Genomic DNA, 25,592 nt, shown 5'->3' with positions numbered 1-25,592 from the left:
AATGTTCGTGACTCAAGGGCTTGGTCACAAGACCTAGCGCAGGAGGCTGCTGCATAAATAGAAGCCTCTGGCCACAAAGACCTTTTAGAAAACCAAGGACCTTTAATACCAAGGTATGCTATATGCTCAGGTATAGAAAGGTATAGAATGAGATGTCATAACCTATGCCGGTTCTTGACGCTCTACATGATGATCGTACCAGTTCTCGCATCTGGGTTCACGACGACAGCGCAGAGCCCCTGGGCGAGGCAGATCCGAATGCTCCAGCATCCGTTAGTTCCAACCAATGCGTATCAGAAGGGGACGACAGTCGACAAAAACAACCCCCCAACGCCGACAGTCCAGGGCACCGATGAACGCCAACGGCCACTCCCCCGTCAATATCGTGAAGGTGGCCATCGAGACCCCGAGATCGACGCCTCGACTGTCCCAGTTGAATCTGTACTGAAAACATGACGAGTGGTAGGAGTTTACGCTGCCAGTGGAAAGGCTTCCTGGAAACCCGCCTCGTAGACACGTCATCGGGCTTCATGCGTCCGCAGGACATGACGCCGTGGATGAAACAGTGCCTACATTTCGATTCCGCGAGTCTGACGATAAGCCCGACGTATTCCGAACGTGGCCCCGTTCAGGCTTTGGACGGGAGACAGACAAGCCCCCTCGGGAGGTGACAAAGGGCCAAAATTACACGTCATTTCGACAGCCAAAAGGGCACGATTCTTACCGATACGCACGTCACGCAAGCGATGCTACCGCCACGCGAGCTCGAGTCAGTTGTCTTGCGCACTGGGAAGCTGTGTCACGCTCGGTTGACCCGTCTTGGTAGGTGGCCTATTCCGTGTGACTCGAACAAATGCCTCATCACGACAACTTCCTAACGGCGATTCACCTTGGCTGGTCCCGGAGACGCCATAAGAAGAATCATATAAGCTGGCAATCCCACCAGGCTCAGCCCTCCCTCCGTTTCCACAGCCTACGGCACCCAGTTCCCCCCTTCAAACGGGTACATTGCACCGGCGCGATATTCCCGCAGCTCTCTCATACGCAATGGCCACGGAACAAACGTCCGTGTATGGCGGAGACGGCGGCAATCCGTACGAACTCTACGCCGATGATCCCAGCGCAATTGTGACGCTCCTCGAAGTCTGGTGCGGCTGGGGCAGCGGCAACTGCAGCGACAGATGGGTTCTCAAGGGCATCGGACTCACCTGGTCCGACGGGAGCTCGAGCAACATCTACAACCATCCCGATAAGGATAGTGACATGTACCAGACGTTTATGTTCCCACAAGACGGCACCGCCACCTGGTCCCTCCGGACCGGCTATCGCATCGATCAGCTGAGTTTCTTGACGAACAGAGGAGTCCCGTGGGTTACGGGAGGCGACGGGGGAGTTCCCAGCGATGAGATTGCCACGGGCCATTTGATCGGCTTTGAAGGAAACGCAGGCTGGGAAATTGACTCTCTCAGCGTTAGATTCAAAGAGATCCAATGAGGCGGCTGCCTGAGTATGTCACGGATCGCGGATCACGGACGCAGTCGTTGGAAACGGGGCGTTGATGCAAATCCGTGCCGAGATTGGAATTTTTCACCTGTCTAAAAGCCCGGCATCTTTCTTGCTTGGAGGGCAAAATCGGGGTTCGGCCCGTGTGGCAGCAATATGTCACTCCTTTTGCGTGGCAAATCAAAAAGCTCTCTTTTCTCTTTTGAGTTCTGACCATCACACGTGTACGTGTCGTGCTATTCCTCGTCTGAGAGTACCAAGGGGAGAAATCTTGGGGCGAGACTCGAGCTCAAGACGGACAACCTGGCCGAAATGAAGGTGGTTTGCGCACATGGAACTGGTCCACAGCCTGGACGTATGTACGGCCGTCATCGTCATCGTAGGTTGAGTGTGGGCTGGATTTCGTGTCTTGACGCAGATACACATTACGGTCCGAGCCCTACTACAATTACAGTTGATGTCAGGAGACTGTACGGCCCAAGTGTACGAGGATGTCTGAATGGAAATTATTGGCCGGTTGGTTTCAATAGATGTCCTCTTTAGAGTGGATGTGACCGTTGTGGATGGATGAGGTCTATCCTTGACATGGTTTACTACTTACAGCTTACGATTACTCCATCCGTGGCCCGAGCTATCGTGCTTGAGTGGATCTGCAGCATGACTATTTTCAGAGATATCACCGTCTGGTTATGTAGGCATTGTATTTGCATTCGTCTCAAGGCTAGGCTTCTATTACCATCCCCTAAACCATTCTAGCCATGAAGCTCCGTGGATCAGAAGTTTCAGTTTACATCTCATCGCGGGACAGCGGTACGAAGCCACCGCCAGGACCACTTTCTTCCGTGTGCTCTTCGCTGCGCTTGGCTCTTTTTGTTGGAATAAGCGAGTAATCACGAAAGGACAATGTTGTGGACAACTATAAAAGGGCTGAAAGTGTATTTTTACTGAGAGTAACCCCCAGCCCGCGTGCTGGGAGCCAAGGAATTGAAAACCTTGAAGCTATACCTTCTTCCAAGTTGGCAATTTTAGACTCCATTGCGTCTATATTTGCCCCGACGCCCTTGAGCTGCTGCAATTGAGACAGGGACGATTGCAGCTCGCCGCTACCAGCCTCACGAGATGTGCAGGAGGTGGTCCAACTGCTAGCGTCATATGGCAGGGGCATGAGTCTGTTGGCAAAGTTCAAAGACGTGCCGTCTAGAGACTCGGCATCTCATGTTGCAAGGGCAACGACGACATGTTTGACGAATGAGTTTGCAAGCACTCGGAAGCAACTGTTGGACTTGCCGGATGTATCGAAATCCAATGAGAGCATGCGGAGCACTATATCGGGCTAGCTACTGGGCGGTCGGTGTTGAAGATGAGAAGATGATTGGCGTCAACAGTGTGTTGTTGTTCTTTCTTCGTCTTCTCAAAACGAAATAGCACAAAACGTGCGTCAAATATATACAGGCCCCTAGATCATACATGGGGTCGCACTGCATAAAACCTACACACTACGAGCACACATGCAACAACGGCGGGCTGCCCTTTTTGACCAAGGCTTGGATTTATACACACGCGCGCCATCTTGCCAGTGTCTTTTACCTCCTTTTTTTGTGAAACGAGGCAGTCAAGACCGTTGACTGCAACCGCAGTGGGCGTGACCATGTCGGGCTCTTCTTGAGTCGTGACCGCCGTTACAAAGTCTGGTGTCCTAATCGTTTATCAAGTTTATAAGAATGTGTCTGTCTGCCTAGTTGAGAGCAGAGAGGAACATGTACTTCTTTTAACAAGAACATCAAGGCAAATTGTATATAACATCATACCATGTACTTGCTTGTATTGTGTTCTCTATTCGTCCGCATTGCGTTTTATACTTGAATATGTTGTGTGATATACTTTACATGATGTAATATCTAAGCATGCAGTATTGCTGATGCATATTGCCGGCTGGCGCCGGCTAGAGGCCAAGGCTGCGCCGGTATTCGCCTTCCTTGTCCAGGCTCTATTGGCTCCTGCCCCTGCAGAATCAGGGCACGACGATGCCGAGAAGCTTGGCCTGTGGGAGGTGAAATACGACGACATGGTGTAAAATCAAAACTATACGATCTCATATGTGAATATAAGTGTATGCTTCAAGCTCTGAACCTAGTGACACAGCCGTCGTTACATCGCTGCAGTTGGACCAACATTAAACTGTAATGGTGCTGCAGCCGTGCGATGGAGTCTGTTCTCGTCGTCATCCATAACGTCTTGCTGTGGCACAGACACAGCACAATACACTATGGTTGGATCATCTGGGATGTGAAGGGAACTACAAGCTTTCCCGGTGCAAAAATAGCTACATAGTGTGCCTTTTTCAATCGTATAGGAGAAGAGTCGTGTGACGACTACAGCGGTAAGGGCTCTAGCATGAAAAGCAAAGTCCTCGCCTTCTTTGTTGATCACGTCACGTTCCGGCTGGATCTCGGAAGCAAGCCCAGTGGCAACCTGGTCAAGGCTCAGCTTGCGTGAAGCGTTGTATTCAACTGGCGACTGCGGGAATATTTCTGCCGTCCGAGGTCCTACAAGATTGCTCTTCCCCATTGCCCTCCCTAAAGGTAAAAGTCCCCTTGAGGCCGAGGTCTTCTCGCAAAATTGGGCCCCTGTAGGTCTCGTCAAGGAGCTTCTCCACGGCATTCTCGACCACTTGACGCTCCAAGGACTTTCACTGCTTATTAGTGGAAGTATTGATTTGAGATGTGATAATTGACGTTGAGACGGAAACACCTTTTAGGAGGCGAATTCAGGGCTGATGGAGAGCCTTTCCCATATCCCCTGCTGTCTTGCTGGGAAGCTCTCCCAGGGCATGATACGACGAGGGAAGATGCTGCCAGTCGGGCTGGTCGAGTCGCCTTGTATTGTTGGCGAACAGTATGGTACGACGTCGACAGCAAGGTCAAGCGAGTGACAGGCCTCGAGATACTGCTGGATAGCCAGTGGAAATGACGCCTTTACAAATTCTTGAACTTCCTCAATAGTTGGGTGCGGACTCGCTGGCGTCGAAGCCGGAGGATAGTCAAGTCAACAAGCCAGCAACCAGCGACGCGACCAGAGTACTCCGAAATGAGAAAGAAGAAAGAACATGAGTGTGGCAACTTGTCGGCTTAACCATCTACATAGTTGAAGGAGATTCTCCCAAAATCATACGCAATCTAAGTAATGTAAAATCTACGCTTTGGTAAGTTTATAGTTGATAAGTTGACAGTTATGTAGTCACGTGACCCCACCGAAGCTCGTTGCCTTGTGCGCCGCATCGCCAACTCGCCATCTCCGTACATCACCATGATGCAGGATGCTACACACATTCAATTTCGACGAGCCATTCGTATGGAAACCGTGGCGGCAGCTTGTAAACGACGTTTGTTTGAAGTTGTATACGTTGACGCTCAATATTCTCCGCCAAAATGCGCCTTATCCGGCTACACACCCAGCCGAGCTGGTCAAGTTAGCTGTCGCTTCTTTCCCGGGCTCAACCGCTCTTTTCTTCTGCCTGCGACCTGGCATCATCCTGAAAGCCCCTGTAAAGGCAGGCGAAGATCAGATTTTACGAAAGCGAGACGACGTGGATCACTACTTCAGCATCGAAAAGCAGATCCTTAGCAGGCTCGGGATGCACCCGAGGATTGTCCCGGTGGAAAACTTCCCGACTCTGGCTTTTATAACCCGAACGCTGCTTGGGAACCGACTTGTGCCGTTGATATATTTGGCCTCGGCTCGGTCCTATATAGCATCATTACAGGGCATTGGCCATTTCGCGCAACTACTGGCCAATTTACTTGTACGGAAGAAATGGAAGAGTATGAGGCGGCTGTAGATCGCCGCTTTGCCGATGGCATTTTCCCCCAAGTTGAGGGGATTTTCGGTGGGGAAATCATGTTAGGTTGTTGGACGAACAAATTTTCTCACGCCGCAGAAATCTTGGCACACGTTTCCCAACTGCACACCACGCACAAGGGTGTGTTTAATTGTGTCCATGATCGTCGTAGCCAATGCACCAAAGATGTGGTCGATATTCAGAACCCGTGTCACGGCGGCTCAGGGGTTTCTGCAACCATATCGCCCACACTTGCTTCCTTGTCTCTTCGAGCCCAAAGGCAGCGGCTTGAGCTCATGGTTTGGTTTGGATGGATTATCACATCTCTCAAAATTGACGTCTTACGTGTACCGGTCTCCGCACTGACAAACCTTCGTAGCATAGTATTGAGTGCACATGCTGTAGGCGAGGGAGGTTTCTCAAAGTGTTGATGCTCAGTTGATTTATAAATTATGAGATATAGCCGGCCGCAGAGAAGTACTTTGATCAAAGCTTCTTAGCTATACTTGAGGAGACGGGCTGACTTGAATGAACCATCTTTGTGTGAACAGGCGTTCTGACTTATGTGTTGTCGAGCGACGAGGCATACGTCTCCTAGCGGTGTCGGCGCCGTTCGTTTTCAGGCATCCACGTAGCTTGTTAACTAGGGCAACTGATCGTAATCCTACGACATCAACGAATAGTTCACTGTTCTCCAAAGACTGACCCCTCGACCGTCACACGCAGGTCATAAGACGTAGGGCAGAAGCCTGCGGCATAAACACAAGGCTGTGGCTGCCACTGGCCGCAGATACCTTGTGGAAAACCAAGGACCTTTCATGACACCATGCTGCGCTTGCTACAAGCCCGCAGACGAGCCCTTGTCACATCAACCGTTACATCTGTATATAACGTGGTAGCTCAGCCTCCACAAGCATTGGTTGGGGTTGGGGTAACGGCGAGAAGGTTAGGATTAAGGTTAGGGTTAGTGGGATACTACTTCCTGGACAGGGGAGCTACCCTCGGATTTGCACCTGGACGTCCCCTCGCGTTGTATAGACTCTACGAGAACATGATGACATCGTGGAACCGCGGTACAGCCAAAGTCACCTGCAGCACTCCGGACTTGTTGGCTCGACCTGCGTTGTGGATGATGGTGGTAGCTTGTGATGAGAGATGGCCGATGTCGGCAGGCTGTGAAACTGCAACAATCCACGACGGACCAGTTGTCAGTTGTGCGAGCAAACGAGAATCTCAGAGCTGGTTACGGAGTAATTTACAGGGTGTCGAAGTCTGGAGAACTTGTGAGAATCGCTGTTTAATGGATGCAGTAGTCGAGGCTATAACCCAACATGAACGCTCCTCCGTATTGCACCATGAGGGGAAAAAAAAACTGAGACTACAATTGAGTCGCCATTCATGACCCCCGGCGCCGCTTGCGGCGTGGAGCCTGGACCCTTTAAGCCTCCGTGCCCCCCCCCCACCTTGACCTCTGAAAGTTGCACAGACCACTTGACATCTCCAAGCGTGTGGGGGGCAGCTGGCGAGCCTCTGCAGGGAATCGTCACCGCCTCCCACATGTCGTCCTCTTGACCTGAACCACAGCGTTCTGATAAGAACAAAGCCACCCATCTGCTTCGGCCTCGCCAAACTGTTCGTCTGACATCCCTCGTCATCAATCCAGCTTGTTTCTCCTCCCGCCCCCTCGGGGAACACGCACAACGGAGCCATCACGACCCAGTCTGACATCTGGAATCTGGTACGCAGTACTTGATTTCAGCGATCCACCAGCCCTAGTGCCCCTTCGAGATCCCCACTAGTCATTAATTTAACCGTTCCAGATGTCCTCTTCTGTGTCGGCGACGCCCGTCTTTTTTTGACTGTTCATGACGGAGCTTGATCTGAGCTCCGTCTCCGTGACACAGACCTTACTCCCCAAACCTTGCCAAGAGATTCAAATTGGGGTTTCTGCTGTATCCTTCGTTTGCCACCCATCTACTTTTGTCGGTCACGGACGAGACTGCTTCACCCAGTAGTCCTCTGTGGCGACACCCGACACCCGTCAGCTTGCGTCAACTTGACAACAATGGCTGGGACGACGAACCACCGACCGCGAGGCTCGGAGGACTATAATGTGTTTGATGATGCAAGAACATACTATGCTTCTGATGAAAGACATCACAACCGATTCGGGTCGCGTACCCGCACGTACTCCCAGGTACCGTTTCCCTTGTTTTGCAACGTCGTGGATCCGGGTTTGACACTGGTGTAGAACAGCTTGATGAAGCAGTTTGAACGAAACGGCCTGCGCGAACCGTATAGAAGAGGCAGCCACGGTGTGCCCCCTCTGTTCCTTCGAAGCGTCATGGATATTCGGCTTTTCTAATTCCGGATATAGATGAGAGTGCCTTACCTCAAGGCCGGCGATTCCTCATACATGTCGACCCTACTCTCGAAAGCCTGCAAGCACAGGAAGACACTGATGGCAACATGCAAATTACCATCGAGGACGAAGGCCCCAAGGTGCTCTCTCTGCGGACTGCTGCCTCTGCTGGCTACAATCGTTTCGAAGTTCGAGGCACATATATGCTCTCCAATCTGCTCCAAGAGTTGACCTTGGCAAAGGAGTACGGACGGAAACAGATCATCCTGGATGAGGGTCGATTGAATGAGAACCCAGTCAGCCGTTTGTCCCGCCTGATCCGTGACCACTTCTGGGATGGCTTGACCCGGCGGATCGATGCCTCCAGTATTGAAATAGCCGCGCGAGACCCAAAGGATTGGACAGATGATCCCCGGCCGCGAATCTACATCCCTCATGGAGTCTCGGAGCAGTATGAATACTACAAGCAAGTTGCCCGAGATCGTCCAGAGATTCGCCTGGATTTCCAGCAACTTCCAGAAAACATCACGCCCGAGTTGATCCGGGACATGAATGAGAAGCCTGGCTTGTTGGCGCTCGAAACCGAACAGATCGTGGACCCTGAAACAGGCCGCAAGACACTACGGGGCCTCCCGTTCGTGGTGCCCGGAGGAAGATTCAACGAATTGTACGGCTGGGATAGCTACATGGAGTCGCTTGGGCTGTTGGTCAACGACAGGGTTGATTTGGCAAAATCTATGGTGCTCAACTTTTGTTTCTGCATTCAGCACTACGGCAAGATTCTCAACGCTACTCGTTCATACTATCTCGGCCGATCACAGCCGCCTTTCTTGACTGACATGGCCCTGCGCGTTTACGAGAAAATCAAGCACGAACCGGATGCCAAAGAGTTCCTTAGACGGTCGATACTCGCCGCCATCAAGGAGTATCACAGCATCTGGACATGCGAGCCCCGGCTTGACCCAGTCACCGGGCTGTCGAGATATCGGCCGGAGGGTCTTGGTGTCCCTCCGGAAACCGAGGCTGGCCATTTCGTGCACATTCTTGAGCCTTATATCAAGAAGCACAAGATGGAGTTCAAGGACTTTGTTCGCGCATACAACTATGGCGAAATTAAGGAACCGGAATTGGATAGTTACTTCATGCACGATCGAGCAGTGCGGGAGTCTGGGCACGACACCACATACCGATTCGAAGGCATCTGTGCTGACCTCGCCACTATTGATCTCAACTCACTCTTATTCAAGTACGAAACAGACATTGCACGCACGATCCGCAATGTTTTTGACGACAAGCTGGTGATTCCGGGCGAGTTCTGCGACAGGACGCCCTATCAGCCGGGAGAAGTGCTGTCGTCTGCGGCTTGGGATCGACGAGCGAAGCGACGCAAGCTTACCGTGGACAAGCTGATGTGGGACGAAGAACAGGGCGTCTTCTTTGACTACAACACTGCAAAGCGGGAGAGGTGCAATTATGAAAGCTCAACCACATTCTGGGCGATGTGGGCGGGTATTGCTACGCCGAAGCAGGCAGCCGACATGGTCAAGAAGGGGTTGCCACGATTTGAAGCGTACGGCGGCCTGTTGGCTGGGACTGAGAAGTCTCGTGGAAATGTCGGGCTTGAGCGCCCCAACCGACAATGGGACTACCCTTCTGGCTGGGCCCCCCAGCAGATGCTTGCCTGGACTGGCTTGCTGCGCTACAGCTTCACCGAGGAGGCTGAGCGTCTTGCCTACAAGTGGCTGTTCATGATAACCAAGGCGTTTGTTGATTTCAACGGTGTCGTGGTGGAAAAGTATGACGTGACGCGGCCAGCTGATCCTCATCGTGTGGATGCCGAGTATGGGAATCAAGGCCTGGATTTTAAACCCCCCCCCCCCCCAACTTGCCAGTTCTTGTGATTGGCGATTGCGGTGTGACGGTCAAGGCTGACAGAATCCACAAAGGTTCGGCTGGGTCAATGCCAGTTATGTGTACGGTCTACAGATTGTAAATGCGCACATGCGTCGGGCCTTGGGGACACTGACACCATATCCGACGTTTATAAAGGCAATTGAGCAGAGCTTGGAGAAGGAATTGGCTGAGCTGCCATGAGTAGCGGCATGAGGGGGGCTCAAGCTGAAGGATGAAGAAGCGTGAAACGGCACTACCACAGCGTGTGTACTCGGTATGTTGAAAAAGTAGGGGTCAATCAATTGCACTGTCATGGAAGCGAGTACGTATTGTGGTGTCTGGCACTGCGTGGTCGGTGTCGAATCAGGGTCGAAAGAATGCGTCGCGGAAAGCAAAAGTTGGCACATGCCAGAAGAACGCATCCAACCATTGACGTATAACGCGGCGCGATGACGATTGATGGACCAAGCAGCGCCATGTGACTGACAGCCGCGAGTCAATATTGGACGCGACAAGTTAACTGTATGCCAGCCAAGAAATATTCTGGCGTCGGGTCGGAGGGTCGGAGGGTCGTAGGGCCGGACTGGGAGGTGCTAATCATGAGCATGGTTTCTGGTCGCCCATGCTCCGTAGTCCGTCATGCCAACTTGAGACAGAAGACGCGCGTTGAAGCGGTTACAAAATTTGTCGTGGTTTGCCAAGCGGCCGACTGCCTGCTTGCAGCGGCTTGAGTACTTGAGCAGCTGCCAGCGAGGCAGGTACTCCGTACTCCGCACCTAGGTACGTAGTTACTTACTGAAGTAAGTAAGTATAGGTACCTACCTAAGGTAGGTAGGGTTCGTACCAAGGGTGGCGCGCAACATGGCGGTGGATGGAGCGGATATCACGGCCCATGGCGGCCGAGTCGAGTTGCAGCCGCAGTGGCTTTTCTCGCCGATTCGTTCACATGTCAGGACTCAGGACTTCGGGTGCGCCGGGATATCCAGTTGGGGGCGAGGCGTGGACCGTGCAATGAGTGCGCGGTAACACGACGCACCGTGTGGGGCACTCTTGTGCCGACATGCCGGCGTTGCGGTGGAATGGGTGAGCCTCGGCCAAGGGCGGGTATTCTGGCCCCGGTTGTGATTGGCCTGGCGTATGTATCGGGTTATTCATCTCGATCTTCTTCGCACGCATTGCTGTCCGGACTATCCCGGACTGGCACGGAGGCGACCTCTGGGAGCACACCAAGCAACGGCGGCCCGTGGGTGTGGGGGGCAGCCCAAGTTCCGAGGTGTAAGCCTCCCAGTCATATGTAGACGGCGGTGACCCTTGGGACGTGCCGAGAATGACTCTGGACTCTCCGTCTCTTGATCCTCGGACGTGGGCGTCTGTGTCTTCTTTTCCTTCCCATTGTTGTTTCTTTTCGCCCTTTGACCGCCCCTATCCGCTCCCGGCAAGCATCAGCATCTCCTGCAAGGTGAAATCGACCCCGTCTTGGATATCTGCGGATTCCGGCAGCATCTTGTCCCGTTCCCCCCCTCTCGACGCACGTGAACCCGCAACCATGGCCGCCAACAACATGGTCAACCCCGCCGTCAACCCGGACGTTGAGGACGAGCTCTTCGCCAAGGAGGTCGCGCAGGTCAAGAGCTGGTGGGCCGATTCTCGCTGGAGATACACCAAGCGGCCCTTCACCGCGGAGCAGATTGTCTCCAAGAGGGGCCATCTCAAGATCGAGTACCCCAGCAACGCGCAGGCCAAGAAGCTGTGGAACATCCTCGAGGCCCGATTCAAGGTAGGCCGACGTACCCGTCCCCGTGCGTCGTGCTCGCGTACGAGCCATTCGCCAGCGGTCGCTGACGGGACACCAGAACAAGGACGCCTCCTACACCTACGGCTGCTTGGAGCCCACCATGGTGACGCAGATGGCCAAGTACCTCGACACCGTCTACGTGTCCGGCTGGCAGTCTTCCTCGACGGCGTCGGCGTCGGACGAGCCGGGGCCCGACCTCGCCGACTACCCATATGTAATACACGCCTCTCTCCGTGTTCCCCTCCGAGGCCGGCCGGCCGGGACCAGCCGGGCAAGGGGAACGAGATGGGAAAACTGTACTGTGCTAAACTGTTTGTCCGCAGACCACGGTGCCCAACAAGGTGGGCCACCTCTTCATGGCGCAGCTCTTCCACGACCGCAAGCAGCGCCAGGAGCGGCTGAGCACGCCGCGGGCCCAGCGCGGCCAGGTCGCCAACGTCGACTACCTGCGCCCCATCATCGCCGACGCCGACACGGGCCACGGCGGGCTGACGGCCGTCATGAAGCTCACCAAGCTGTTTGTCGAGAAGGGCGCCGCGGGCATCCACATTGAGGACCAGGCGCCCGGGACCAAGAAGTGCGGCCACATGGCGGGCAAGGTGCTGGTGCCCATCAGCGAGCACATCAGCCGGCTGGTCGCGATCCGCGCGCAGGCCGACATCATGGGTGCGCCTCCGTTTCCCCCCTCTCCCCTCCCTCTCCCTCTCCTCCGCCCCCCCCCTAGCTAACGATGACGCCGGGGGCGCGCGCGCGCAGGCACGGACCTCATCGCGGTGGCGCGGACCGACGCCGAGGCGGCGACGCTCATCACGACCACCATCGACCCCCGCGACCACCCCTTCATCCTGGGGTCGACCAACCCGTCGCTCCGGCCGCTCAACGAGCTCATGGCGGCAGCGGAGCGGGCAGGCAAGACGGGCGCGGCGCTCCAGCAAATCGAGGACGAGTGGCTCTCGTCGGCGCGGCTGATGCGCTTCGACGACGCGGTGCTCGCGGCCATCGCGGCGTCGGCCCTGCCCTCGCGCGACGCCAGGCGCCGCGCACGCGCGAGGGCTACTACCGCCTCCGCGGCGGCTGCGACTGCGCCGTCGCCCGCGCCGTCGCCTACGCGCCCTACTGCGACGCCGTCTGGATGGAGAGCAAGCTCCCCGACTTCGCGCAGGCAAAGGAGTTCGCCGACGGCGTCCACGCCGCCTGGCCCGACCAGAAGCTCGCCTACAACCTCAGCCCCTCGTTCAACTGGAAGGCCGCCATGCCGCGCGACCAGCAGGAGACGTACATCCGGCGCCTCGCCGCCCTCGGCTACTGCTGGCAGTTCATCACCCTCGCCGGCCTGCACACCACCGCCCTCATCAGCGACCAGTTCGCCCGCGCCTACGCCGCCCACGGCATGCGCGCCTACGGCGAGCTCGTCCAGGAGCCCGAGATGGACGGCCGCGTCGACGTCGTCAAGCACCAGAAGTGGAGCGGCGCCGCCTACGTCGACGAGCTGCAGAAGATGGTCACCGGCGGCGTGAGCTCCACCGCCGCCATGGGCAAGGGCGTCACCGAGGACCAGTTCCATTGAGCAACAAGAGCCGGGACGGGGATTCTTACAGGCTTCTTGCCTCGCGGCAACGGTCTTGTCTGTCTGGAGTCTGGACGACGCTCGTCGTTTCGTGGCCCTGTCCACCACCGACCGACAAGTGCGTCGCCGACGCAATTCATCGTCACTGTACTACGTAGGCGGCGTGGTGGAGAGAAATCACAGTCTTGGCTTGAAAAAAAGATGGACCGCTGCTCGCACCCTTGTAGAAAAAGAAGCTATTTCACTGTGCTACACACGCTGTCAAAAATGTCCCGCTCGTCTTTCCCCAAACGGCATCACACTAATTCCGGGTATCATGATGTCCGATTCTATCGTAGTACTTGACCCGTTTGACTGACCTGCCTTGATCCTCTGACGGCAGAGGCAAGGCGTCTGTCTGCACATGGACTCCATACTCCAATGAAAAAGGAAGAAAAGAAACAGAGAAAAAGAAAACAGGAACAAAAAAAGGGACAAGGAAAAAAAAAGGAAAAAAAAAAAAAGGCCCAAACTCTGCTGCAGCGGCATAAAAGTCATCAGTCATCAAATTTCAGCTCCTCTAACCGCAAAACCAACTTCTACCAAACCCCCCTCCCCCCGTTAGTCCGCCTCGGCCAACTGCATAATTAACCTCGCCGCCATATCCAGGAACGGAAACGGACTCGTCACCTCCTTCTCTTCAAGTAGTCTGCCTTCGGGCGTCTCGTAGCCCGAAGACTTGAAATCTACCAAGTACACCCCTTGCTCCATCTCGTAAATCTGAATGTCCAAGTGCAGGGCTACAAACTGCTTCTTGTTCGCACTGTCTGGTGTCAGCATGTGGTGACTGTCTGGCGTGCCGACATGGACCCTGTCCACGCCTTCCGGCGGCGTCTGAATATGTTTCTTGAGTGCTGTGAGGAAATGGGCATTAGCATTCATCTTCCGAAAAGTGAGGCGGGACGAGATAAAAATGGTGACCCTACTTGAGGCTTCCCATCGCACTTGGATGTGCCACGGGTCAGCTGGCAGCTGGTACCGCCTGGCCGGATCTAAGCTTGAGCTTGAATCCTGCCGCAGCGGTGTGCCGTCATACTCGTCCGCAAAACTGCCATCCCCGCTCGCGGCCTCGCTACCCTTGCTGTGCACTTGAGAATATTCCTCGTCTGGAATGTACTTGGCGCCCAGCTTGTGCAGCGCCTTGTGGATGCAGAGCAAAGCCTCCCACGGGGCATTCCTAGACCGAATACCAAACTGCCATCTGACCGGCTTAGGTTTCTTGGGCGGATTGATGGGTGTCATGCCTTGCGGGCGCTTGCTGCCCTCCTCAAGCCGCAGCTGAACGCGGGCATGTGGCTTGAGTCGTCTTGCAGCTTCCTCCTTTTCCGCGTCTGTTCGCGCCGTTGGGGGCTCATCATGAACTGCAGATACTTCGGGCGGCTGCGAGTTGAGACCCGCCTTTTGTCTCTCGATGAAGTCCTTGTGGTATGTCGGCAAACTTGTCGGCAGAATACCAACCTTGCTAACATATGGTCGAGGTGAGATTCCGCCCGAGGCGCCAGACCTGGCAGAGGACATGCTCATCATGGGGCTCGATGATTCCTCAACTTCTGGTGTTAACGGTTCTTGGCCCTCTGGAACAGCAATTAGCATTCTGGGCAGCATCATGGCACGCGGTATCTTGCAGACGTCTCGAGACTTACGAGTGACTTGCATGAGCTTGTTCTCCCTCACAATCATGTAAGCATCCTTGATAGCCGAGGGCTCCTCGGACTGCAAAGCCTCTTCAACATCTCCCTTGCCGTAACCCATAGTTTTACTGATCTTCTCCGTGACTTCATTGTGCAGCCTCTCTTGCACCTGCGCGGGGGCGTTGGGGGCTATATCCCTGGTTTGGATGGCCTTGTTGGGGTCGACACCAGTGTTGAAAAACTCCTCGACGGGCATCTGGAGGTAAGCCGGCAGGTCGGTCAGGAACCACGGGTCTTGCCTGATCTCTTCTATAGTAGCTCTCTGCACGGGATTGACAACAAGCATCTTCTTGATCAGATTGGCTGCTCCTGACGGTATCCACTGGGGGATGCTATAAGTGCCCCGGGCAATCTTGGCAAACAGGCTGGGAATGTGCTCGTCGTCAAAGGGTAGCCTGCCGACCAGGAGAACGTATAGAATGACGCCGCAGCTCCATACATCGACCTCGGGGCCAGCGTACAGCTTTCCGCCAATTACTTCGGGCGCCGCATAGTTGGGGCTTCCGCAGCTCGTCTTGAGGAAATTGCCATCCGTCATGATGTTGCTTAGGCCGAAATCGGCAATCTTGACGTTGAGATTATCGTCGAGCAGCAAGTTCTCGGGTTTCAAGTCGCGGTGGACAATCTTGTGACGGTGGCAGTACTCGACAGCACAGAGCATTTGTTGAAAGAAGCGTCGTGCCTCGGCCTCCTTCATGCGGCCGTTTTGGACGATGTAATCGAAAAGCTCTCCGCCCGCGTACTCAAGCACCATGATGATTTCGTTGTGGGTCTTGATGACGGTGTACCTGCATCGTGTCGGTCAGACTTGGCATTTTGTGTCCGCGTAATGTCGGGGGAGAGGAGGATCAAAACCAGACAGAGGTCGTCACGCACAGCTTAATGATGTGGGGATGCCGCAGCAATTGCAGGTATTCAATCTCTCGCTCAACACGGCCAGCCATGTCTCGGCTGATGAGTTTCTTCCGAGCGATAATTTTGAGAGCAACTTGCTGTCCAGTGAGTTGGTGGATGGCCAACCTCACTTTCCCAAACGATCCCTCACCCAAGGTTCGCACAACCTTGTAGGCGCCGATGCGCTGTTCGGTTTTGGTTCTGTCCCGTAGAGACTCCATGGCATTTTGGCGACTGCCGCTCGACTTTGGGGATCCGGTGGCATCGTCGCGACCCCGGTGCCGGGGGTGGTGTGGCAGTTGCTGCTGCTGCTGCTGGCGGCGGACGTGGGTTGAGGAGAGCGAGATGGTAAGCTCTTCGTCCTCGAAGCCTCCTCGAGGGGCCATGGCGGGCGGAAAGGGACCCAACAGGATCACTGGCAGCGGGCGGTCAACGCTGCGATGCAAACACAGAGAGATGATGCGCAGGGGCAGACAGATCAGACCAGCTGGCGAGGGGGATAATGATGATGCTGTGGTAGTGCGCAAAGACTCTGGAGGCGGAGGACTAGAGAAGGTGGGAGGGGGGTTTTACAGCGGTCCGGGGCCAAGTCAACTGGCCCGGCCGGTGGTTTCGACGGCGCAGTGGGGTTCAACTGCCAGGGCCCAGGGCCTCATTAGCGTCAGCTGGTACTCAAGTACCCAGGTGCTTAAATACTTGAGTACCTACCTAAGGTATTTATATACAGTAGCGACAAGGCACATACCTTGTACTGCTACTGCTTGCTGCCTGCCTCTACAACGTGCCCAAGGGCATTCTAAGACCTATCCTCAGCCTTCATCCGCTAATGCAAGACTGCTCATCGAAATTTTCTACCAGCACATGAGTGGTGTGACAATTCTCACGTGTCTTGTGATAATAGCGCTACTGTCCTCCTCCATAGGGGCCGCGCGCTGCCCCGATCCCGACATCCAACTTCCAAGTTCAGTGCCGCCCAATCATGAGTCCCTCCGGCAATGTCACGTGATGACCTGGAAGCTCAACTCGCTCGAAAAAGTGTCAACTGGTCTGGCCATCTCCCCATTGCTCGACCACAGCATCAATTCGCCGGTGAGGACAGTGAGTACTACGATGACGAGGCGGGGTCTTTGGATTCTGACCAGAGTATGCAGATTGCGCGATGCAATGTCCTTCAGGGCCAACAAATTAGCCGTCGGCCATTCAAAAAACCGTTGGGAAGGCTGACCAATTGCGGTGCTACACGCTTTCATCGTGGTCCAGACTTGAGACTTGCAGTCACGGGCGGCAGCAATCTCGGCGGGCCTCTTTTCAGGTTCTTTTGGTCCGACACACAGAAAGGAAGGTTGTCTTACTAGTTGGGGCTCTAGGTTGTCGTGGACTGTAGACGGACGTTCAGTCCCGGCCCGTATATAACTCCCGACGAACCTACTCGCCTTGGTATCATTGTTGATGCCGGCCGCTAATGACTATATGAATTTCTGCCAATGGCTGTGCCCATGACCCTGGCCCTGCCTCTCGCCTCGAGACGATGGGACCAGCACATCATTCCCAGCAAATTCTAATCGACGCGGTAGTTTTGTCTAACCACAACCCCAGAGCCTGGCACCCCGCATCTCCATGAGCAGGCGTCGCATTTATGTCTCGGGTGGGTTCAAGTGTCCCCAATAGGAGATGTGTTTCACGACAGAAAGACGAAAGGAAAGCCTGTATGACTTTGACAGTGACCTCGTGTGTGTGAGCTTGTTGTTTTCCCCCGTTGACAGTCTTACTCGTCGAGTTGGTTCGGGGACGCACCAACCGCCCTTGGATACCCACAGCCATTGACGCTGGCGTAACACAGCAACTCGAATTCAAACCTCCGAGGCAAACTGCTTGGCCCAAAGCAAGCCGGGGCATTTCAAAGGCAGCTTCACCATCACGTGGCCTTGTTGAACCCCACGTGATATGTTGTATTCTCGGGTGTCGCCCTGGAGAGACGGTTGAGAGGAGAATATTGCGTCTGACACTGCAACTTCGTTTCCCCGCCGGAAAAGGGAGAGCGGAGTGAAACAGGAGAGGGCAGGTTTCGTCCAGAAGCTACTGTTCGTCAAGTGTCATGGAAAATATATCACAAGCATCGCCACTACTGCCTCCCGTGAGCGGCCGCCATGACGAGGCGACACAAACGAAGCGTGACAAGACGGGTGCCGTCGTCGTCGTCGTCCGCCTCCTGCTCTACACCACATTCCTAGACCTCAGCTTCTGGCTAATGGAGCCCGCACAAACCCGCATATTCGAGCGCATATACTGTCGGGAATACTACCTGGAGCATGAGCCGAGTCTCATCGGCAGCGATGGCCGCCGCGGCGTCGATGAGAAGTGGTGTAAAGTCAGCTGGGTGCAGGCCGAGGTGGCCTTTCTGAAGGGATGGCAGTTGACGCTCGACAGCATAGGCAGTGAGTTCTCCGCCCTGTTCAACGCGTCGTCCTGTCGCCGCTGCCGCTGCCGCTGGTGCTGAATGCGCCGTGTTAGTGTTGGCCTTCTCCATCCCATGGGGCTACGCCGCCGACTCGTACGGCCGGAAACCCGTGCTTCTCCTCGTGAGCATGGCGATCCTAGCGAAACACTCGTACGTGCAGTTCATCAGCTATCTCGACGGCGCCGTGCCGCTGAAATGGGTCTGGCTGTCGGCCCTGCACACCGTCTTTGGCGGCGGCGTGCCCGTTTCCGCCGCCCTCACACATACCATTGTTTCCGACGTGGTCGCGGAGAGGAACAGGTCAGTCATGCCTGCGAGTCAAGAGTGCCGCAAAGGGAGACCTGACCGGGACACACACACAGGGTAACCATCTTCTTCCAACTAATGGCCGCGAGCATCACGGCGGAGTTCCTCGGCTCCCTCGCCGCGGCTGCTCTGATGGTCTGGAACCCTTGGATACCCATGATTCTCGCCGTCTTGATCAAAATCGCCGGCATCATCATCCTGCTCTTTATTCCAGAGACGTTGAGCCCCGGCCCGGCAGCGCCACGCCGTCCGGTTATGCCGGCCGAGGAAGCGGATTCGGGCCGCTGGTGCTGCCAAAGCGCACTCGGGCGGTTTCTGAGCTCCATGGCCTTCCTGATATCCGACGTCAGGCTCCTGCTCATCATTTCCCCCTTCCTGATCCACCTGCTCTTTTCAAATGAGGAAATTCTGCGTCTGTACATTTCGGCTCACTACGGACAAACCCTTGCCCACGCCACCGTGATTATATCCATCCGCTCAGGCTGCGTCTTGTTCCTCAACGTCCTTATCCTACCGGTTCTCAGTACGTACTGTCGAAGACTGTGGGGGCCCAGACGATCTGATTTACTCCTTACACGTGCCAGCGCAGCATTTTTGGCGTTTGGCTTGCTAGGTGTCGGCGTGGCGCGCACGCAGCCGCTTTTGATATCCGCTCTTCTTGTCAACTCCCTCGGATGGGGGCTGTTTTCGTTCGTCAGAAGCTTGGCGACTGCTCTAGTCGAGAAGCGCGATGTTGCGCGGCTGAACAGCGTTATTGGTGTCTTTGACATCGTGGGACGGATAGCCGGCAGCCCTGTTCTCGCGTTCCTGTTTGCAAGGGGAGTCGAGATGGGTGGCACGTGGGCTGGGTTGCCCTTTATATCCTGCTCTGGGATCGTCATGGTGCTGTTGCTTGGACTGACGCAGGTCTCTGTATGAAACCGCCTGGGATTCTCTCAGCAAATCACAATACAAGCTGACTGGTCTTGCCTTCTTCCGGGAGGCTGATGTAGCTCATCGACGGTCACATCATTTTCTTCCCGCGAAACGGATCTAGTGTGCTATCGATCCTCCAGACGCCGATCCGATCCCACGACCACACGGATCGACCTTGTACCGGCAGGCCAGGTGTGAGGAATTTGCTCGTACGGGCCGGCCATCTCTTCCAACACTCTCGTGGAAGGCAGCCAAGGGGAACGCCTGGAACTCGCTCAGCGACTCCTATTAAGCCGCCACAGACGGCCCAACGCGAACGTGTCATCGGCTCCGGTCAGGGCTGCCATGCCCAACACCCCATTCGGAGTCGTCATCCGTGACATTAGACGTTCGCAAAGGTCAGCTGGGTTCTTGATTCACGTTCTTTGAATGTTTCCTGTAAAAACCCGTGTCGCCGCCACGAGCCTGCTTCCTGGTTTTCTCAAAAAGCTGACCACGTGACTCAAACTCTTGGCGCCAGCGACTGCTTCTGTCCCTTTGCGACTCTCACCAAGTGCTGCTCCGCGAGGACATGTTGTCAACGCGCCCAATTTCGCCGGGTGATGACACCTTGAACAGGCAGACTACTGTCGCCAGCGGCCGCCGATGTCTATCTCGTCGGACGAGCGAGCCTCACTTTGCATCCGCTGCTGTCTTCCTCATTCTCGGCCTTGTGCACCTCAATGTCGGACTCTGCTGCATGAAATGGTACAAGGCATAATAATTAGCAGGGGAACGCAAATAGTACCATCACTCCAGGACGATTGTATTGCTACTTGGTATGAAGCGGAAGGCTTTTATGCGGCGTAGTACTGACTAGCTCTCCCGAGTCTACTTGACAACCGCATCGCCAAATTGCGTTTGAGTACCGTCAAAGTGAGGACGCAGACGACGTGATGGAATATGCGTACTCGGCCCAAGCCAACACTTGCCGAGAAGTCGTTCAACAGCACGGCACGGGCGCCGGGGTGTGGAAGCCGGCCTCCCATCCCCCCATGCCAAGATGGCACAACAAGGTCTGGACGCGTTTTACTTTTGCCCACGGGGCGAGTAGAAACGCGACAATCGCTTGGAGATATCCCTTTTTGCAACTCGGGGTAGCAGGCGGGGCCGAGGCGCAGACCAGACAGTGAGTGACAGCAGATCAACGAGAGGCACCTGGTCGACAGCTCGGCTCTCACAATCCGCGATGGCACTTTGTCCTCTCAGTCGCCGTTTCGCGCCCCTGATGCCTGTAGCAGCCATCTCCGACCGACTCGGACCTACCTAGTCTCCTGCAAATGCCTTGTAAAAGTTCTTGTCTCTTGTTCGGGTCTGTGCGAGTACCTGTTACTCCTGCGCAGTGAGTACAAGTACACGAGGCATAGAATGGACGTCATAATTAGTGGCCGCGTGTCCATCTAGTTCCTACCCGGCCTGCGGGAGCTCAATGCCGGGATGCTAAAGGGACCTAGCTTCTGGGATGGATAATAAAAAACAGCGCAACAGTGGTCTGAACCGACTTGAACTACATTTCCCGCCTCTCATGTCAGTGTTTGCTGGGCTTGCTCGGGAAAGCATTGCTGGGCCCGGCACTTGCAGACCATCTTCACTCTGCATGGCCTTTCTTGCCGCAGAGGCCCTGCTAGCCTCGTCCCCATCTTCTTTCCGCGTGGGACTCGTTCCAGAATATCGCGTCGAGGCAGAACCCGGCGGTGCCGGCACGTCCACCCCTCTTCGTGGACGAGAGCGAGCGTACGTGTCTCCTTTTCTTCCACCTCAAGGTATGAGCAAGTGTGACATGACAAGCCCATGTGCTTGTGGCAGATGTGGAGCGTGATACGGAATGCCAAAATGCGGCCCCCTCACGTCGGGTGACTTTATCATTACATCCTGGAAGCCTCGGCTGGCATGAGGAGTCTAGGTCGAAGCTTTGAGTCATGCCCATTCTCGGAGTGGTATATGAACGTCCATGACGAGGCACGTGGCCAGCTAATAAGCGCGCTGATGGCGCAAGCAGAACAAGTCTCGGTTATGTTTTACCCAGAAAAAGTCGTCATGTGCCCACGCAGGCCTGCAGCGGCCGTGCCGCGACTACATTGAAACAAGACTGCGCTTCCATAGACCAACAGTCTCCAGCTTTAGACGGGCAAACCTAGGCGTCTCATCCGTACGCCCGGGTCCTTGGTGCACATCCCAGATTCCAGCTGGCCTCTGTTAGGCCCTTGTCACAAGACGACAACTGTTTGAGCTTGCAAGATTTGACTGGACAAGAAGGATAGCAGCAGCAGCAACCTCATTCACGCAAGATGAGCGGGTCTGACGGCTACAAGGTCATGTCTTGGCTAGTAAAGCTATTTTCGGCTTGGGAACTCGATGAGCCAGCAGGAAACCGCAGCCCATGCGGCTAGTCTCGGGGGCCACGAGGACAATGTCATCATTCTCACGGTTACGTCCTCACTTGGCTCCATTCTCGATTCCTCAAGCCAGCTCCTGCCAGTCCTCCGGGCTAATGTCGCCAGTCCAAGTCGGCACGCCCTCTTGACGATACTGGACCCCCTGATTGACCGATTCAAACTTCTTTAGCTGCATTCGTTTCGGGAAATCTGCGCAAGTTGCGGAGAATGTAATGCCTACATTGCAAAACCGTCCTCGTTAGCATACAACAGCACATGTTTGCGGCGGGTTGAGTAGAGACAGTCTGTACCTTCAAACGTCCACTTGTCGCCACTGAACCACGCTTCGCCCTCCTTGTCCTCCAGGGCGACTCTGCCAAAGTCACGAATGTTTATGGTGTCGTTGCCAAAGGTATCTTTCAGGTTAATCTCGCCATTCTTGTGGAAGCCCGCACCTGGATCGCTGGCAAGGAATATCTGCTTGCCTGAACCAAGAGTCAAGTAGATGTCGTCGTTGGTCCCCCCACCCCAAACATTTGCTATCCGGAAGTCATAGCTCAGGCTCTTGATGATGCTGCAAGGAGGGACAAATGACCAATCTGCAGTGCTTATATGCAACGTTCCGACAGTCTTCTTTTTCAAACGGCTAAAGGACCAACCGCCGGGATGGCGGTACAAACTATTAAGACCGAGATACTTGTTATTCTGAGCCTGGAAGGCAGGATCAGCGCACTGCGCGCGGAGGGTAATGTCTGTGTCGAAACAAGGCGGTTAGTACTCGTCTCCGAGCAGCTTCTTCTGGCCCGTCTTACCCTTGATCTTGAACTGGTCATTCCGAAGGGGGGTCCATCGCCAGAAGTCTCCCTCGACCGTGATGTCAATCTTGTCAATACCGCCAATATCGATCTCCTCCGACCCGAAGGCCGTTTGCATGTCCACAGCAATCTTCTTTTCTGTCCCTCGGTCCGGGGCGTCTCCAAAGACGAATTCCGCCTTGCCAGCCGTGCCGCTGAGAGTACCGCCAACTATGTCGAAGGTCCCGGCCCAAAAGTCGTCGGACAAGGCTATTTCGAGCTCGACCTTCTTGATTTTGCGGCATCCTGGAGGCACGTTGGAGTTGCTTTTGATCAGGCCGGCTATTTCGTCGCAAGCATCTGCCTGCACCTCCCTCCTGCCCTTTGGTCCCTTTGGTCCCCTCAGGAAGAAGTTCCTGAATGGCTGCAACGCCGCGGCGCACTGGGCGGCCGTTGCGAGCCCCGATGCCAACGCCAGCTGGACTTCGGGCGGGATCTGGACCAGAGACCAGTCGATCAGCGGCAGTGCTGCGGCTTCGAGCCTGAGAGCTGTCATGTGTCGGTCAGCAAATTGCTCACACGAGCGGGGAGCTGCCACATACGTTGCGCATGACGAAGAAGAGGGAAGTTCCGCTCGGGCTCTCTATCGGTATCCCAGTCGAGCAACTCTCGCAGTGTCTGGCGCCTCCGCAGATCAGGAAGCAGCCGGCTGCTTGTCACGAGCGCCATGATGTCCGTCGCCAGCTCAACACGCGTCATGCCTTCGGGGGCCTGATTGAAGACGCCGGAAGGGATTCCTTGGGTAGCACCATATGCCTCCCATCTGCTGTCATAGTCAGGGTTCAGCATCCACGACACCTCCACCGAGTTCATCCAGTCCGGATACCACGCATCTTGGCCAGTGAGCCTCGCTGCCCCGTCCCTGATTGTCGGGTGAGATAGGCTTATTTCAGTGAACCGCGACACCTGTGACCAGACCGTGCCCCCGAGAGTCTGCGTAAATGCAATCTCATTGCTACGGCCGTCTGGGGGGGCTTGGACCAGCATGTTTGGGGACGTTGCAAGTTCGTATATCCAGACGCGCCGCGCCGGTGAACGCCCACGAGGATCTATGCGCGACCACGCCGACCTTCGCCAGCTGTGCTCGTCGTCGGGGAATCCTACCGTCAGTACGTCAAAGAGGTCCTCGAAGGCGATGCTTTGTTCATTCTGATGAGGTCTGATGTCGCGGAGGCGTTGCCATTCTGCCAGTGTTTCTTCCTCCCCAGGTGCAGACAACCGGCTCTCACTTATTCCGCCTTGGCCTCTGAAATACTTGGGCGTTCCCAGACCCTTGGGTCCCTCTGGCACCACCACATATACGGTGGCATGAGGTGCCATGGAGACGGGAAACGTTGGTAGCGGCCTGGTCGAGGTGGCGGTTGGAGATGCCTCTACAACTGTATGCCACAGCAGGCACGAGGCCAAGGCAAGGACCCCCGAGGCCCGTGGCAGGATCATCGCGGCTCAAGATGCTTGACAGAGTATTCACGCCGGCCTGAGTCGAGTAGCAAAGCGCATGTGTTGCACTGACAACTCGAGCAACTTTGACAAGCTATTTATACTTGGTTCCCAGGCATCATCTCTTCCTCACCACAACTTGCGTCATTTCATCGCGTCATACGTATCCAGTGATGTAAAGAAATTACCAAAAGATTTCCTACTTTGAGATGGTATAGTCGACAAGCTCCAGCAGGAATGGAGAGAGCTAGTATGTTGGCAAGGGGTCCCCCTGACTATAACACGAGCCCGAGAATGGAACGAGCATCCCCAGCCGAGTAATGTGTATGCATTGTTAAGAGCACTGCCAGACCCGCTCACGTCTGCACGAATCCCGATGCCTAATAGTCCTTCTGATGGGGATCCTAGGTCCTTGTATTGCATGAAATGCCTGCCCTAAGAAGTCCTCTTATCAAGCAAAGAGTAAGTCACCTATTCGGCCCTTTGTAACGATAAACCAGTATTTGGCTAGCTAGACTGCAGTTTCTGTTCAGTAAAGTGTTTGTTCCTAATATTCCTCCTCTGGTGTCAACTCAAACCGCACGAAACTGTTTCACTTTTTATTTCAGCATCACAGCACGTGTGATTCGCCTACCCGGGATGCAAGCTAGAGAATTTCGGTGTCTCGTTAGTCCTGGTCAATTGGCCGAGCATCCCATCACCGCCAGGGTTCGGGCTAAAGTTGAGACAGGGATCTCGAAGAAAACCTCCGAGCACGCTTGATATATATTGGTTACTGCATGTCCACAGATTCGCCTGTGCGTCTGTGACGGTCTATTGGCCATGCAAACGAGCCTGCTATCTACTACACGAGGTAGATCCATCTTTATTTATTTATCTTTTCGACACGTCAAGGTATAATTTAAACTCTGAAGCTTGGAACAGTACGAGATGTCCTGGTGATATAGCTCAGCCGGGCTAGCTGTCTAGGGTATTTAATATAATATAAATATACAACTTAACGCTTAGCCTGGGTGGCCCAACAGGTGGAGTAATAGCACTCATACGCAGGGGTGCTTTGTCAACAGCAAGTCCCCCATGTCGGCCGGGGCGTAGTGACTTAATGATGGGAAACATGAGCTCTCCTTCCCATAAACCACAGCTGACAGCAGCAGCGCCTTACTTCGGACCTTGACCTCCTGACTAGAAGGCGGCGTATTGAAAGGCAGGCTGGTGTAGGCGAGCAAACGTCTTGACCTATCCTACACGCGGACCAGGATGAGATGATTCCGGTAGCGAATATCCCGACCGTCTTGCGTCTCAACATGACGACGATTTCTACTCTACGTCTGCGTAGCCCAAATGGAGATGCTCGAGTCATGTAGTAGGAAGGGGGAGTGTGGAATCACAGGTTGGCGAATACCTGCAATTGGCTCAGAACCGTGGCCGATATGCCTCTCAGCGGCGTCTCCCTAGCTTTACTATACCTTCTCGCAGCTCTTATTACTACAACTAGGCCTTGTTACACTTTGTGCATTGCAGCAAGTCATGTGGTTGAGGCTTTTTTTGGGCTTGACGGCCAAGCTCCATATAACAAAGACACACACACACACACACACACACACACACACACACACACTCATG

At 54.8% G+C, this 25,592-nt stretch overlaps 6 protein-coding genes across 6 annotated transcripts; 4 read left to right on the top strand and 2 right to left on the bottom strand.

Annotated features, from left to right (window-relative positions):
• Positions 1 to 1,047: 1,047 nt before the first annotated feature.
• Positions 1,048 to 1,494, top strand: MAM_05693 (Mannose-binding lectin; the record flags this gene model as incomplete). The annotated part of the gene is made up of 1 exon (XM_040824491.1): positions 1,048 to 1,494. One exon carries the CDS (start codon positions 1,048 to 1,050, stop codon positions 1,492 to 1,494), a length of 447 nt encoding a protein of 148 aa, XP_040677470.1.
• Positions 1,495 to 7,810: 6,316 nt separating this feature from the next.
• Positions 7,811 to 9,604, top strand: MAM_05692 (neutral trehalase; the record flags this gene model as incomplete). Its single annotated transcript, XM_040824490.1, has 1 exon — positions 7,811 to 9,604. One exon carries the CDS (start codon positions 7,811 to 7,813, stop codon positions 9,602 to 9,604), a length of 1,794 nt encoding a protein of 597 aa, XP_040677469.1.
• Positions 9,605 to 11,142: 1,538 nt separating this feature from the next.
• On the top strand, positions 11,143 to 12,958 carry MAM_05691 (isocitrate lyase; the record flags this gene model as incomplete). Its single annotated transcript, XM_040824489.1, has 5 exons — positions 11,143 to 11,373; positions 11,450 to 11,605; positions 11,715 to 12,057; positions 12,148 to 12,377; positions 12,425 to 12,958. 5 exons carry the CDS (start codon positions 11,143 to 11,145, stop codon positions 12,956 to 12,958), a joined length of 1,494 nt encoding a protein of 497 aa, XP_040677468.1.
• A 600-nt stretch (positions 12,959 to 13,558) lies between these two features.
• Positions 13,559 to 15,968, bottom strand: MAM_05690 (protein kinase SNF1; the record flags this gene model as incomplete). The annotated part of the gene is made up of 3 exons (XM_040824488.1): positions 13,559 to 14,571; positions 14,641 to 15,476; positions 15,565 to 15,968. The coding sequence occupies 3 exons, from the start codon at positions 15,966 to 15,968 to the stop codon at positions 13,559 to 13,561; spliced, it is 2,253 nt and encodes a 750-aa protein (XP_040677467.1).
• Positions 15,969 to 17,677: 1,709 nt separating this feature from the next.
• MAM_05689 (Major facilitator superfamily domain, general substrate transporter) lies at positions 17,678 to 19,264 on the top strand (the record flags this gene model as incomplete). The annotated part of the gene is made up of 3 exons (XM_040824487.1): positions 17,678 to 18,017; positions 18,094 to 18,340; positions 18,403 to 19,264. The coding sequence occupies 3 exons, from the start codon at positions 17,678 to 17,680 to the stop codon at positions 19,262 to 19,264; spliced, it is 1,449 nt and encodes a 482-aa protein (XP_040677466.1).
• A 2,496-nt stretch (positions 19,265 to 21,760) lies between these two features.
• On the bottom strand, positions 21,761 to 23,849 carry MAM_05688 (uncharacterized protein; the record flags this gene model as incomplete). Its single annotated transcript, XM_040824486.1, has 4 exons — positions 21,761 to 21,912; positions 21,987 to 22,427; positions 22,488 to 23,018; positions 23,072 to 23,849. The coding sequence occupies 4 exons, from the start codon at positions 23,847 to 23,849 to the stop codon at positions 21,761 to 21,763; spliced, it is 1,902 nt and encodes a 633-aa protein (XP_040677465.1).
• Between the last annotated feature and the right edge of the window lie 1,743 nt (positions 23,850 to 25,592).

This window comes from Metarhizium album (assembly GCF_000804445.1).
Source record: "Metarhizium album ARSEF 1941 chromosome Unknown scaffold_15, whole genome shotgun sequence".
NCBI classification, from domain to species: Eukaryota; Fungi; Ascomycota; class Sordariomycetes; order Hypocreales; family Clavicipitaceae; genus Metarhizium; species Metarhizium album.
Note: the sequence above shows the minus strand (reverse complement) of the source record. Positions and strands in the feature narration are given on the sequence as shown.